The sequence below is a fragment of the Camelus bactrianus genome, chromosome 35 (genome assembly GCF_048773025.1).
Source record: "Camelus bactrianus isolate YW-2024 breed Bactrian camel chromosome 35, ASM4877302v1, whole genome shotgun sequence".
Classification (NCBI taxonomy): Eukaryota; Metazoa; Chordata; class Mammalia; order Artiodactyla; family Camelidae; genus Camelus; species Camelus bactrianus.
The window spans coordinates 20,631,101-20,647,002 of NC_133573.1; the positions used below are offsets into that span (position 1 = coordinate 20,631,101).

Consider the following 15,902-nt stretch of genomic DNA (forward strand, 5'->3'; position numbering starts at 1 on the left):
AGGTGGGAAGGGATAGACGGGATTTCAAAATTGTAGAATAGATAAACAAGATTATACTGTATAGCACAGGGAAATATACACAAGATCTTATGGTAGCTCACAGACAAAAAATGTGACAATGAATATATATATGTTCATGTATAACTGAAAAATTGTACTCTACACTGGAATTTGACACAACATTGTAAAGTGATTATAAATCAATAAAAAATGTTAAAAAAAAAAATAGGGGTCCTTGATTCTGACTTTGAGTCCTAGGAATTAGAACAGAAAGAGGACTGGCAGTGTTGCCTAGAGACCTGTGTGGTAGGCTTGACTTGGCTTTTCCTGCATTATCTAATTTGGAATAATTCATCCAACCCTCCTGAGCTTCCGGTCTTACACAAAATTGGAAAGAAACATACTGTCTTTGTCTTCCTCACAGGGATGTTCGTGAGGGCAAAGTCAAAATGCTCTGGAGACTAAGACCATGAGGCAGCAGCAAATCAGCACTCCTATCCAGAACGAGCAGAAGGGCTAGGCAACATACAGAAATGATCAATTTATACATATTTATTAAATTGATTCATTTATAAATTATTAAGTAATAATTAAAGGCAGAAAGGTTCTGAGGGAATGAGAGCTACAGGGGCTGACTCCTGTATCAGTTTTCTGTTGCTGCTGTAACAAACAGTCACAAACTGGGTGGCTTAAGGCAACACACGTTTATTATCTCACAGTGACACAGAAGTCTGGAAAAGGGTCTCCCTGGGGTAGGACAGATGTCAGCAGGCCTGCGTTCCTTCTGGAGGCTCTAGGGCAGAGTCTGCTTCCGTGCCTTTTCCAGCTCCTAGAAGCTACTCGCATTCTTGGGCTCGTGGTCCTCTTCCTCCACCTTCAAAGCCAGCAATGCAGTATCTCTGACCCTTCTTCCTTCATCACCTCTCTCTCTGATCCCAGCCAGGAAAGGTTCTCTACTTCTAAGGACTCGTGTGATTAGAATGGACCATCCAGATAATCCAGGTTAATCTCTCTCTATCAAGGTCTTTAACTCACTCACCTCTTCAGAGACCCTTTTTACCATGAAAGTCATGTATTTACAGGTCTGGGGGTAAGGATACAGACATCTTTGGGGAGCCACTGTTCTGTCTACCACAACTTCAGAGAGGGGAGAACCCCAGAGAGCCCCTTCTGTCCTGGGGTCACTGGCCAATTCTGAACTCTGCCAAGAGCCTGAGAATTTAGGGTTTGTACCCACAAAGGGGTACATCTGTCAGGGGACACGGAAATGAGCAGGAGCATTTGACAGAGACTTGGGGCCCCTAAATAAATGGCTAGTTTTCCTCTTAACACATTTGGTGAATATGGGATCTGTGTGGGGCAGGTGCTAAAACCCTAGTGGAAAGCCTCTGAAAGGCAGAGCACTGCTTTTCATCAGTTTTATGAGCAGAGATTAAAAGTTCAAACTGTTTTAGGAGATGACCTTCATGTTGGAAGATCAGAGGTAGACTGAGCTTTCTCAGATGTACAACCCAGCCTCTGGATGTACAATTTAGCACAGCCTCTGACCGAATCAAAGTGAGTTTGCCAATGAGGGCGTGGCAAGGGAAGGGGACTACTGGAGACAGTCAGCGTTTCCTTGGTTTGAACGTGAGTGCCACGCTGTTGATGCAAAACCTCTGGCCAGCAGGCCCAGGTCCATCAGGAAACACATGGCCAAGGTGAGCTTCGCACTGCAAGGAGAGAACACTTGGTCATCTCTGAGCTGGGACAAGGCTCTTTATGGAAAACCAGACAGATGAACCCCACATGGCCGCCCCACTCCGGTCCTTGACATCACTGTTGGGGGAAAAAAGTCTATCATATCTGAATTTGATTAAGAAATGAAAGGATGCAGAACACAGTGGTGGTAAACAGCTTTCTACTTAACCACTGAGAATGTGAGCAAGTGATTTAACTTAGGCCTTGATCTACTCACCTATAAAATGGGGATGATAATTATACCTACATAATAGAGCTGTTGTGATGACTCATGGACGTAATGCATAAGAAGAACAATTCCTGGGTAAGAAGTCAACAATCTTCAGCCAGGGTATTATTGCTGTTTACTGAAGCCAAGACTAAACTGTGTTTATCTGCTTGCCTCTGGTGTCTTACAAAACCAGAACATTTGAGCACCTGAGGATATCAAAATGAATCTGCTGCCTGGATTTAAGCCACTCCCTCCTACCAGGCTCACAGGAGGAGCAACGCACTGATGTCACCTGCCGCGTTGCTCTGCCTGTTGGGACGCTCTGCAGCGTGGGGAGGGGGCGGACAGATGCTGCCTGTCCCTGCTCAGCAGAATGTGAAAGACTGACTCCTTCAGAGCCTTGCTCTGCTCCCATCTCTGCGAGGCCAGAGCCAGGAAAGGCTCCTTCTGTTACCTGCAGTGCTCAGAGGATGGGAGAGGGGGAGTGGCAGGATGGGAGAAACCCAAAGTGCTTCCATGACAGAAGCACTCCCGGGGTGTTAACAGCAGATGTGCGAGGACAAGAGAGCTCTCTGTGGCACTTGGGGCAGCATCGGGGACAACAAAACAAAGACATCACCTGCTTGCAGACAACCTCCATGCGAGCTGGTCCCAACGAGGTGTCCACGCGTCTCAGGATCCCTGTGTTACTCTCATCGGAGCCAGACGTCCCGTGAGCCTCAGAGAATGAAGGCCACCCAGTGCCCGAGCAGTACTTCTTCTCAGAGCTGTGCCAGACGTTCACAACACTCCAGCTGCTGTTACCAACGTACAAAGAGCATTTTCTGCCCCCAACTCATCTTTCTCCCGAGCAGGAGCCGATTCTCTCCTCCTCTGCCCGATCCCGGGGCCAGTTCCGTGAACAGCCGGCTCCCCAGGAATTCTGCCCACTGATCTCCCCTATTAAACATGCTGTCTCGTCACGTCAGGTTTCTTGCTCCTCTGATGCTAAAGGCACCCCTCTTGATGTCTGACAAGGACTATAAACATGAGAAGCTTTGTGAACTGTTGCATATTAGGAAATAGGTCAAATCCATGTGTTCTGAATGTAGAAAAGGGGGAAATCAAAATGAAGTAACAGCAGTCGAAGGAGAGAATTGTGAGTTTCGCACATCAGAGAAGCATGAGAATGCACAAAACAGCCGTCACCAGCACTAGGGACTTCGGGTCGTCTAAACACAAGCCTGCCTGCCTTCGGGAGTCAAGAGCTGCCTCTGCCTTCTTGGGTGTGAGAAACTGGACAAGCTGCTTAACCTCTCCAAGCCTCAGTTTTCTCATCTGTAACTCGGGGATAATAATATCTATGTTATAGAGATGTCCTGAGGGTTTAAGGAGCTGTGCCGTGGAGCACGTGGTAATGAATAAGCCTGGGCACCCAGACTCATCCCTGCAGTGCAGAGACCTTCCTGGGGAAGCCCCAAAAGGCTGAACGATGCTGAGGGTTCCAGGGTGGGGGGCGGGAGCAGAGGAGCCACAAGAGGGGGAGGAGGCAACAGCAAGTCTGCTCATCAAAGACCCACTGTCTACGTGTCCTGAAAGATGAGCTCCCTTCAGTTGCACTAGGAAAACAAATTTAAAAATTTTAAATGGCAGGGAAATGGCTCTCTCTATTGGAGGAAGACAGACGGGAAATGAACTGAAACTCTGCAAAAAAAAAACAACAAAAAAAAAACCCACCACACACAAAAAACAAAAAAGCCAAAAAACTGAGTCAAGAGGGGGAAAAAGTAGCAAATAATCAAATCCCTACACTATGAGCACAGAAGGAAGCTGAGTTTAGAGCAGAAACCTCAGCAGAAATCATCTAGTGTAAGACAGCAATTCTCAAACATCCTGGTCTTAGGACTCTTCCGTAATAAAAAATTATTGAGAATCTCTGAGAGCTTCTGTTTACATGAGTAATGCCTATCAATACTTAACAAGTTAGAAATTACAAGTGAGGGTTTTTAAAACATGTATGCATTAAATTATTTTGAAAAATAATAAATTCACTACATGTTAACACAAATAACCTATGTTTACAACAGATTATTTATTTTCCAAACTGAAACAAACCTTTAGCAAGAAGAGTTGCACTGTTTTATAATTTTGCAAATTTCTTTAATGTCTAGCTTTTAAAAAAGACAACCAACTCTTCATATGCGCCTGTGCATTCAAGCTGCTGCAGTGTCATTTTCACTGAAGTGTTGGAAGAGAATGTGGTTACACGCTTAGAAGGGGGAGCACCTCGAAGAGTCCCTAAAAAATCCCAGGAACTCTTTTAAGAACCACAGATTGAACTCTGCGGTTGACTTCAGAGAGACCTGGGTGTGAATCCAGGCTCGGCCTATTATGTCTAGGTGACTTTGGCAAGGTGTTTAATCTCATAAAGCCTCTGAATGGTAATGGCTTTGTTATCTCACAGGGTTGCTGAGAGGATTAACTGAGATTCTTTCTATTTTTAGTGTTTTTAGTATAGTGTCGGGCACATGGTACCTAAGTCAGTAGCAATTATTTTTAATATCATTACTATTATTAATAACATATCCATGAAATTTGAGCACCTGGGTCCAATGTGAAATATCTGCACATTCAGATTGGGTTCTTTCCAACTCCTTTTCTTTTCCAAGGGTTCAAAAATATTCATCCAGGCCACTGTGGTCCAGAGAAAACCATTTTAAGTATCTTTTAATCATAGCTTTTCCATCCTCAACATTATATGTAAACTAGTGATCATTAAAGGAATTTTGATGGACAATTATAAATATAATAATTTTTTAAATGAATCAAAGACTAATAAAAAGTCATTTAAACATTTTATGGGCAACAGACAACTTTTACTGATGCAATTAACAGAATCTGGAGATTTTACTGGGTAGTATAAGAGGCCCATCATATTTAATTTAAGAGTGGAAACTTCAATATTAAGGCCAATTAGAAATTCCAACATATATACTGAAATGATTGGCAGATTGGAAGGCCCACCGCTGAAACACTAAAACCATTCTGGGTCATCTTCACTCATACACTCTAAGAGGTGTTTCTTTTGTTTAGTTTTGTTTTCTGCTTATTTGCCTTGTTTCTGTCTTCATTTCTGGAAATTCCATGGCCCCCAAACCAAGAGCAGAGGCACTTGGTGATAAGTGGCCACACACATGGTAGAGGAATTCCCATTAGTTTGAAGGAGCGGAGGAGGGGGGATATAATACAGCTCAAGTGGTAGAGTGCCTGCTTAGCATGCATGAGGTCCTGGGTTCAACGCCAAGTACCTCCTCCAAAAATAAATAAATAAACCTAATTACCTACCCCCCCCCAAAAAATAAATAAAAATTTGAAGGAGCGGGAGCACACAAAATGTAAATGTGTCACTTGGTCACTGACCTGGAGGGTGGATGTCAGGATGCTCTGTAAAAAGGGAACTAATGTCAGGCTCTCAGTTTCCTTCTAGTCTAAGAAGATTTATGACCACAAAACACGTGATCCCACAGTAGAATTTAATAAACGCTTCCAGAGTTGGTGCTTGGGTTGCGGGAGGAAGGCGGATAGAGGAAGCAGGGAAGGGAGCAAAGTCACATAATTCCAAGGTTAACAAAGCGACAGTATGAAGTTCCCAAGGGAGTGATAACATCTCCTGAGGGCTCTTGACCTGGACACCCTGGATTAATAGTCTCTCAACTGGAGTCAGCAGCTCCCCCAGGACGTGCACCGTGCTGGTCCAGAGTGAGGCAGCAAGGAGCCCAGTGGCCAAGAGGCAGCGGCCCCTCATCCACTTGATGCTTTAACTATTTCATTTCGGTTGACTTGTCACCTTGTTTTGACTCTGTACAAGCATCTGAAGGAATGTTTATTTCTTCTCGACCCCTATTCTCCATTACTGAGGCTGGAGACTGGGGACAGAGAGAGAGGGAAAATGAGAGGTCAAACAAGAATATGTAAGGCTGTCTATCCTCTTAAATGGGAAGCACCGTCAGGAATAGAGACTTCATTCATAGATTCTCATTAATTAGAAGAGATTCTCAAGAGTTCCTCATTATCAAAGACACATTCACGTATACAGCCCTAAGAAGGATCTGTCTCTAAGAAGATATCACCGCTAATGTGAACTGGGGGCTTGGCACATGTCAGGCATTGCTCTGGTGCTTTCACATGCATTAACTCATAATTCACTTAATCCTCCAACAACTTTATGAATTCAGTACAACTATCACCCTCATTTTATAGGTGGGGAAACTGAGGCACAGAGAGGTTAAGAAACTTGCCCAAGGCCACACAGCAGTGGAGCCAGGATGTACATCTATAGATGTAGCCACTCTACTACACTGTTTCTCCTATAAACAAATGCATCTTTAAGAGTACATTCTGGAACATAGAAAGAGTCTTATGAATATATTCTTATTTTTCTCAGTCTCAGCTGCAGCAGCAGTAGGAGGGGAAAAAAAATGGAACTAACTCAAAAGTCCTTAAGAAACACAAACGGAAACAGCAACTAAAACTAAATGATTAAAAGGAAACAAATAGGCTGGCAAGTTGGCAGGTCAGTAAACTGGCCACTTGGTAAAAAGGGCTTTTGGAGAATTGGCTGGTCTTCTAGCTAATCTTGGCCACTTTACTACCTCAGTGACCTGAAGATGGTCATTCAACTTCCCTAATTTGGACTAGCATTGTGTTAATAAAGTAGCTACTGGTCACATGTGGCCTTTTAAGTTTAAATTAATTAAACATAAATAAAATTAAAAATTCATTTTTTCAGTCCCACCAGCCTCAGTTTGAGTGTTCAATAGCCACATGTGACTGGTGGCTACCATAGTGGAAGAAGTAGATACAGAACATCATTGCAGAAAGTTTTACTGGGCAAAGCTTTTTGCTCTGATCTCTCAGGCCCCTCCCTGCCCCAGTGTTCTGTGATTCCCTGACTGAGTGTGCTTGGTGAGGGGTGGGATGGTTGGAACGGGGTAGGAAGAAAATGTCATCTTTACAGTTGCAGAAACTGGGATACCAAAGACTTAAGAGGCAGGAACACACTCTTGTAAGAACGATCTTGCATTTTTAGCTTTCGCAGTCTAAAGACAGAAACAGAACATCTGGCTGGTTACCACATAGTCACAAGGCCGTCCTTTATACTTTCACAACGTGGTTCTTTGGCTAAAAGCAGGTTGGCCATCTCAACATCCCACTTCTCCCCTTCTAACAGAACCAAAGGTCAAAGAGTAACAAGTGGCTCAGAAATGTGCACTCACTTTACGATGTCAAACTTAACCTACGTCTCCTAGTGTTCCCCAGGCCATCTTGGGCTGACTGCCACCTTAGCTGTCCCCTAACCAGCCACTGACAGAGTAAGTGAATCTGGGCAAAGCCCCGTCTTTCCTTGAGCATGAAGGAAAATCAATCCTAATCGTTCACCATCCTTGCAGGCGGGGTCTGGCTTACCAAATTCAGCCCACATTAGCAGCCAGCAGCTCAGGAAAGCCGGGTCTGAGCAAAGCCCAAATGAAGCAGTGCCTAATGGAAGATTCACAGAGCTGGCTTGATTTATATTTTATTCTAAACCAATTTAGGGTTGATGCGGAGGAAAGGAAAACATCTTTGAAGTTCTGAAAAACAGGACTTCAAAGATGTTTTCCTTTCTTCATCGAATCTACTTTTTTAAGGCTGTTTCCTGCATGTCTAAACAAAAAAGCCTTTGTTGAGAGATTTCAGATCCTGATTGACTTAAAAGAGGCTTTGAAATCAAGGGACAATTAAATTTACTTTTAGCTACGCAGGAGACGGCATGGTATTCACTGCTGTCAAGCACTGTGGCGAATCTATCCTCATAAAATTCTACATTTCCTAAATTAAATTATAAACCCATTTTTTCCTGGGAGAGATACAGTTTTAATCACATGGCCAGGCAAATGCCATTATGGTTCAGATTTCTTTAAATACCTCCCCAAGAAAAAAATTCTAATAGCTTTATCCTAAGGTGCCCACCAATTTTTATTTTTTTGTTATTTCTTGGAGATACAGAAAGAAAGAACATAGGCTAAGTCTTGTGAATTGCTCTAAATGCTAGAAATAATCAAGACAGGCAAGAGTTTTATATGTACACCCCTTTTTTATAGCAACCAGGCCAAATGAGATGGGCAATTAAAAACATGGGGATGTATTTATCCAAGGCCGCAAAGAGACAGAGCTGTAAGAAGTTAGAGGTTTATTTTCTTTCAGTACCTCTCGATCCTTTCTCTCACCTGAAGAGTGGGCTGTCACAGCACACGCAGTGATACATCCCTGATTCCTTGTTATTCAGGTAGATTCCACTGAAAGGCTGAAAGTAAATTAGACACACCATCTTCAGGTTTCTCATAACACTGGCAGGACATGATACAGTAGATCTAAATCCAAGATTAAGTCCCCAGATAAAGGAATTTTTGTACTAATTTGACAAAGTACAAATATCACCAGAAGGAACATTACCAGGTGCCCAGGGAAGCAGCCTGCAGGCTTGTTTACAAACTGGCCAACATGGTGCCAAATATTCAAATTATGACGTTAATCATGCTTTGTATTTAGATAGCAACTTTCATCCAAGAACATCAAAGCCCATATAGCACAGGGAACTATGTTCAATATCTTGTAATAGCCTTTAATGAAAAAAAATGAAAATGAATACATGTATGTATATGCATGACTGGGACACTGTGCTGTGCACCAGAAATTGACACACTGTAACTGATGGTACTTCAATTAAAAAAAAATTTTTTTAAAAGACCTTAAAAAAAATAAAACATCAAAGCCTGTGAAAAAAACAAGAGAACAGGCCTCTGGACTGTGTAAGATCTCGGTCTCCATTTTAAGAGTTATTAGTACAACAGAAATCGAGTCCACTGTCTGAAACACTGTGAAATCTCCCATTAAAGACAGGATAGAGATACATTAAAAAGCAAAGCCCGGTGAGATTGGGGTTGTGCCCTTAGTATGCTTCACGTGGTGTTTAGGATACTTAATAAATGCCAAATAATGAGCTAGATTCTCCCAGTGCCTAAGTCACTACTCAGATGAAATTACTATATTAATTGTGGCTTAAAGAGTTTGCAGGTTCCAAGAGGGACACAAGGAGACTTGAAGCAATGAGTGAGCCAAATCTAATATTTAAAAAAAAAATGCTAGTTTGTAAACTGACCTCATGGGGGGGGGGGAGACCATTTTTTGCCCAATTCCTTTTGTCATCTCCTCTGTCAAAGGAAATTCAAGAAAAAGAAACTCTCGCATGAGCCAACTGTGAAGATCCACCAGCGGTGTCCGGTGACAACCACTGTCCCCACTTATGGAAAAGAAACTGAGACACAGGATGGGTCACCAAGTCCCAAAGCGGACTCGGGAAATAAGCGGCCCTCTCAGCCCATTCTGGGTCTCCCACCTCAACAGATCCACAGGTCAGACATTCCAACTCCCTGTGGGAGGATTAAGGGCACATTTTCAGGGAGCTGCATAATGGACAATTTCAAGTTAACCTGTTGTGCCCACCAAGGGCACATCTGGATGTTTTCCCTCTTTAAAAACCCTAAACTGGCTGCAGACACCCAAACAGTAGTGAGCTGGTCTTTTTACGGCCTGTCCCCTTGAATGGTTAGTCTTCCCAGAGCTCAGAGCAGAGTGAAGCCTGCAGGTGGCAGATCTGGAATGAAGAGAATGATGCGCACAAAACCTGCCTTCTATCGCTATTTGACGTTTAGTTATCACTCAACCAGGCTGTAAACCCCTTCACTGTACCTAGCAGAGGGCTAGCAAATTACTGGTGCCCAGTAAGAAACCATGTGCAACTGGACTTGAAGTCACCAAAGAGAAAGCTTAGGTGTCTTACTTCTCTTTCCTTGGCCTCACGGAGCTGACTGAGGCCGTAGTTCTGCAACATTCTGAAGAGTTCAATGTGGAGACGGATCAGCTGAAAGGGGTTTATAACATCACTTAAAATAATGGATGACGCTCATTTTGTAAAACAGCCAAACGAAGAGTATATGACGCCATCTGTTTGAGACTCCCACACATTTATGCTGCTGAACATCTGGCACGTCTCCAGGATGCCATCTCCAGCTCCGAACCCTGCCTGGCCCTGCCCCTCCGACAGGGTGGGCATAGACTACTCTGGGAATACACACCACTGCACAGAGGACCACGTGTGGCTCCCGGGCGCTATCTGCGCAATGGCTAATGTGGTCTCCTGCCCACTGAAGCCTTTATTAAAATCCCACCCTCAGGAAGTTTTCAAAAATACCAGTATTTCATGAGAATCGACTGGGATCTGCTGGCCTGTCCAATGGCTTTAGCATCGGCACTGAAGTTGAGGGTGAGACCATGATTATAAGTCCATAAGCACATGCACAGCGTCCAGAATTTGGCAGGGACTACTAAATTCAGGCCATATTTGGGCCTAAGACAAGACTACTTGCTGGGAAATGCAACACTGTGAAATGGGATTATAATGAAGAACCACAGAGGGCTGGTCTCTCAGGAAATGAAAGAAAGCCGAGTTGCTGAATGCAGTTTCAATCACATGTCCACCTCCTGACCTGTGGTCACTCGACATTCACAACCACTTATTTTTTGAGCGCCTACCGTCGCCAGGCACCACGCTCTATGCAGGGATGTACTGATTACGGCAAGTGCTAACGAGGGAAAGTAAAAGCAAACACAGCTCGGGGTTGAGAAGGGCTTCCCAGTGGGAGTGAGATGGGGGCCAAGAGCTGAAAGGCAGATTTGAATGAGGCTGGGGGCCGGGGAGGACGCAGGGTGAAAGAGCCTTGAGGCAGCGGGGGGCCCAGGGCGCCTGAGAGCCCAACGGAGGGTGGCGTGGCCCGAGGGCAGAGGTCAAGGGGAAAAGTGGCCCAATCTGAGGATGCGGGTGGGAGGTAAGGGCCAGAGCCTTTGGGGCCTTCTTAGCCAGTTTTAAACTCTTCTCTTTACCTTGAAAGTGGTGGGAAGCCAGGGAAGAATTTCGAGCAGGGGGTGATGTAGTCAGATCTGTGATTTCAGAAGGTTTCTTTGGCGGCTGTGCAGAGAACGGTGCAGTGAGGGGCAAGAACAGCTGTGAGGAGACCAGCTGGAAGCTCCTGCACCCAAGCCAGAGACGGTGGGAGCCTGGACCAGTGCAGATGTGGGGGTTGCAGGGAGACGTAGAGGGATAGGAAGGCTGTTTAGGAGGCAGAGTGAATTGACGAGGTGATGGAGGGAAGTTTGTCCAGAGGAAGGTTTTTGGTTGTACAGCTGGATGGAGACTGATGCCCAGAGAACAATGCGGGGAGCCTGGGGGACCAGATTCGCAGAGCAGATGACGAGTTAGGGTTTGTAGTGAGATAGATTCTAGTCTGTCCTTCCCACCCCAACACGTAGACCCAGAAACTGTACATCAGGGTGGCTTACTGGCTCCGTCCCTTTTTCTCTGGTGACGTGGAACTGCTCGGGAGTCAGCTTCTTCTGCCACTCGCTCTTGGAGAGAGTCGGCCCACGCTTTGTAAGGGAGCCTGTAATGTCAAATAGGAATTTTTGTTAATTAAACCAAAAGGCACAATGACCTCTTCTTCCTTAGCCTCTGTCCTCAAGTGCACTATCACCCAGCAGAGTAAGCCTCCCCTTCCCCTCCCTCCCACCCCTTTCTTCTCAGTGACTAGAAAGTTCAGGTGCAGAAAGCTTTAATTGACTCATTAGTTTAAGAAGAAATGAGTAACAAGTAGAGAGCCAGTTTTCCAGTCCCGCTGAGCCACAGAAGCCAAAGAGGTAGCTGTACCCCTGGTAGATTATAGTGCCTTGGTATTTAATAACTATTCATCTCTTCATTCATCTGGTCGCATCTACAGAGCATCTACTGTACTGCAGACACTTCTAGATGCTAGGGATACAGAGGTAAAGAAAACAGAGAAGAATCACTGCCCTTACGGAGTCGAGATAAAATAAGTAAAGAATATAAAACTTTAGGTGATTATTTTTTCCCAAAAATCACAAAGGAGATTAGAGAGTGTGAGGGGGTGTGTGTATAGATATTTATGTATATTACACACACAATTTAAAACAGTCGTGAAGGAAGGCCTTCGTGAGTAGGTGATGTTTCAGCAAAGATCTGAAGGAACTGAGCAAACCCCGCATGTGAGTACCCAGGAGAGCGCTGCAGGGGCGAGGGGCGACAGGCTGGGCACTCCCGGCATGTCTGATGGAAAGCACAGAGGCCGGAATGACTGACCGGGCTGGAGGTGGCAGGGAAGGGCCCTCATCCTTATGGCGGTGTTTGGAGACAGTGTCTTTAAAGAGGTGATTATGTTTCTATGATGCCATCAGGATGGGCCCTAACCCGATCTGACTGTTGTCCTTACATGAAAATAAAGAGACACTGGGATGCAAGAAGACAAAGCAAATGCCTTCTGCGATCCAAGGAGAAACCAAGCCTGCCAACATTCTGACCCGGGACTGCCAGCCTCCAGAACAGTGAGAAAATAAATGTTCGCTGTTTAAGCCCCCCAGTCGCTGGTATTTTGTCATGGCAGCCCTAGGAGACTTATTTAGGAACAACTGAAGTTCGAAGGGAAATTACATTACGGGTCAACTTTTCACGGTTTTACCGCAAGCAATGCAGGGGCATGTTCACAGGACACACAAGCAGGTCCCACTGAGGGCTGAGACAAGCCTTGGCCCCCGTGGAGAGAGCAGGATTTGGAGCTGGTCTCCTTTTGTGTGTGTGCAGGTGTTTTCTGTCCTCAGGCCACATCTTCTGTACCTCGAGCTGGCCCTTTTGGAACTGCCTGTCGTTCTCCGCATTCTCTCGCTGTCTTCACTACCAAAAAGTCTGGCCGCAGCTGCTCTGGCATTAGATAGATACACGGCTGTACCAGGGACTAGGCGTTGAGAAACTCCAAGTCCACTGGGGTCCTCTCTCTCTCTGTGCTGCAATTTGCACAGGCTTTCTCGCCAGGCATATGTTCTAGGAGATGGATTTCAATTTTTCCACCTTTAAGGAAACCCACTCTTGGTCCTATGACCCCCCCACTGGTTACCTCCTTCTGACTCTGCTAACCTTTCTGGCCAAAGTTGCTCTACCACCAATTGTCACACACGAGCCAGCCTCGTTTCAATACTGGCTGAAACTAAGAGAACCTGTTAGGAACTGGTATAAAAAGAATTCCCAGCCCACTCTAATCTGCAGACTAGTCTTCCCTCCCACCACAGTGACTGAAATGGTTTACCCTTATGCTCAGAATGGCTTCCGAGCAGAGTATCTCTAGAAAGAATGTTTCCTGCGACAACAGATTGTCTTCTCTGGGACACTTCTTACTCTGCTCTTTGTCAATCCAGATGCCTCGTGCATCTCAGACGTCTCAGTGCTGGAGAAAAGTGCGCCTTCACTTTCAACATCTTCTCACCCTTACCCCCCGCCCCCAACTTCCCCAAGTCCACAACACAGGTTAACCGTAGCTACGCTTTTATCCTTTCCATTTATTTATGTAATTATAACCCGTGCTTACTGTATGCTTCCTAAGTGCCAATATTGTAATAAAGCATTTTTAGTTCCTCTTTTTCATTTACTCTGTACAACAACCCCACTATTATCATTATTCTTATTTTATAGAATAAAAAAACAAAAAACAAAACAGGTGTAAACTTACAGAGTTCAAGATGTGCCCAAAGACACAGGGCCAGTGAGTGACACTGTCCACGCTGAAGCTGCCTCAACCACAGAACTATTACCTGTCTATCATTTTTAATGGATGCCTACTAGTTTGTTGAATTGAACTTTTATGGTTTGCTTAAGCATTCCTTAACTGATGGACATTTGGGTTATAGCCAGTTTCTGGTTCTTAAGAGCAGTGCTGTTAAAAACATCTCTGCACATACAACTTTGTTCTCTTTTGAATTATTCCCTTAGAATAAATTCCCAGGAGTCGGTGTCTGAGAAGTAAGAAGTTCCTATTATGTTTTGGTGTCTGGCCAAATTTTAATGTTGCTGAAGAACTTTAGATTCCAGGGCAATTCCTTAGGCTGTTTCCGACAGCAGCAAATACAAACAGAAGGACAAATTTCCGCTGAAACCACCACCCTGTAACAGGGGTATGAGAGGGCTCCAGCCCACAACTGTGATGTTTCCATCACCTGTGGTTCTCACGATGCCGACGCCTGGCACAGGGTAGGCACATGACAAATACCAGACTGGCTGACTACAGACACCACGGTCTGAAGGCCGTGGCCACAAGTCATATTGGATCAGTGTCCACGCCCCAGTGCCAGTGCTTTTATTTACTTAACACTGCATTTTGAAAACTTCAGAGGATAGAAAGAATTCCAAGTGACTGGATACATTTTCAGCGGCAATAGGAATCTTTAAATGTCTTCAATGGACACACAATTGGATTCAGAGATGGGGTAGCTGGGCAGTTGCCCAGAAAGTCAATCAACACGGGGCACTAGACTACCCTGCAATAAATCTGAAATACAGCGCCAGTTGACGCAGTTCTCCAAAGGTGACTCCGTGCTGAAGGCTGGAATGTAAACGAGCCCCGATCCCACAGGTCAGCCAAAGGCATTTTGCAGAAAATACACTTCTCCCTGGAGGGTCTCACATCCACTGACTAACAATGGTTATCAGGCTAAAGGGGGAATGGATTATTACGCAACATGTTTCCCTGGCTCCTGCAAACGCACAGAGAAATAGAGCAGAGCAGGAAGAAAATCCGCAGGCATCCAAACTCTGAACTGCCTGCTTCTCGGACGCTGGAAGACCCAAGTCGAGGAGGGGGACAGTGTTAACAGACCAAAGGCTGTTACAAAAGAGCACGCGCGGGGTCGGGCTGCTGACCCAGCACCGGGGTCCTCCACCTGGGCGCTCCTGAGCCTGACATTTTATGCTGCCCCCCCTCCCCCAAAAGCACGTTTGGGGAGAGGATCTATACCTTTCCACCAATTCTCACAGGCGTCAGTGACCCCCGCCCAAGCCCCTGCAAGTTTACAACCTGCTGTCCCGGTCGGGAGGAGGTGAGCGAGCAGCGGCGCCCCGAAGAAAAAGATCCAGAACCACCATTCGGGCCCCCAAGTTCCAGCAAGTGAAGGAAAACCGAAACCGAAAGCCGGGAGGTGGCGGCGCGGCCTGCGACGCCCGCGTCCTACCTGCGTCCCCGGGCCCGCTTCTCGCGCGGAGGCCGCCGCTGTCCGCTCGGCACCGCACCGCCCGCCCAGGCGCCGCTCGGAAAGGCAGACGCCCGAGAGCACGGAGGAGGCGAGCCATGGTGCTGCGCGCGGCCCCGCGGAGCCCACGGCCTGGCGCGTCCCCAGGCGTCGCCGAGCCCAGGCCCGCGGGCCCCGCCCACGTCCTCCCCCACCCCGCCTCCTTCCCGGGCGCCTCCTCTTCTCTCTCGCGCGCCGCCACACCGCTCCTCCTCCCTCTCCGCTGCTGCACCTCTCTCAGGTTAAGTACCTGCAGACGGAATGGCTAGTCCTAAAGCAAGTGTACCTTTTTAAATCTACCAGAATATTTTCCAGATCGTTTCCTCTTCCATTCTGAGGAGGGCCACCAGCTTTACAGAGTTCACCAGTGCTAATTCCTTCCAGAGACAGCCTCAGGTACACCCAGATGATGCTTGACCAGTTACCTGGGTCTCTGGTGCCGCAGTCAAAGTGACACATAAAATTAACCATCACAGTCCCAAGTTAGAAAAAATAAATAGGAAAGCAACAGGGAGAGCGCTGTGATAACCAACAGCCATTTACCATTACGAATGCAAGGAAAATTAATGTTATCTATGTGGATGATACTCAGGTCTGACTGGACAGATGGTTAAAGGATATGAGCAGATGGTTTGCACAAGGGAAAATACAAATAGTGAACAAATCCTTGGGAAAATGTTTGGCTTCCCTAATAAGTAAAGAGTTGCAAATTAAAACAGCCCAATACACTACCTCCTACATATTAAGTTAATAA

The 15,902-nt window shown here is 45.8% G+C and overlaps 1 protein-coding gene across 1 annotated transcript; it reads right to left on the reverse strand.

Moving 5' to 3' along the window:
• Positions 1-689: 689 nt before the first annotated feature.
• On the reverse strand, positions 690-15,301 carry MSRB2 (methionine sulfoxide reductase B2). The gene is made up of 5 exons (XM_074358513.1): positions 15,092-15,301; positions 11,366-11,466; positions 8,197-8,273; positions 2,571-2,718; positions 690-1,712 (listed from the first exon to the last, which is right to left on the reverse strand). The coding sequence occupies exons 1-5, from the start codon at positions 15,207-15,209 to the stop codon at positions 1,608-1,610; spliced, it is 549 nt and encodes a 182-aa protein (XP_074214614.1). The 5' UTR covers positions 15,210-15,301; the 3' UTR covers positions 690-1,607.
• Positions 15,302-15,902: the final 601 nt, after the last annotated feature.

Coding starts and splice junctions, on each gene's coding strand:
- MSRB2 (XM_074358513.1), bottom strand. CDS start 15,209: ATGGCTCGCCTCCTCCGTGCTCTCGGGCGTCTGCCTTTCCGAGCGGCG. Junction 11,467..15,091: donor AAGCGGGCCCGGGGACGCAG/GTAGGACGCGGG, acceptor TTGACATTACAG/GCTCCCTTACAAAGCGTGGG. Junction 1,713..2,570: donor TGGAGGTTGTCTGCAAGCAG/GTGATGTCTTTG, acceptor CTCTCCTTGCAG/TGCGAAGCTCACCTTGGCCA.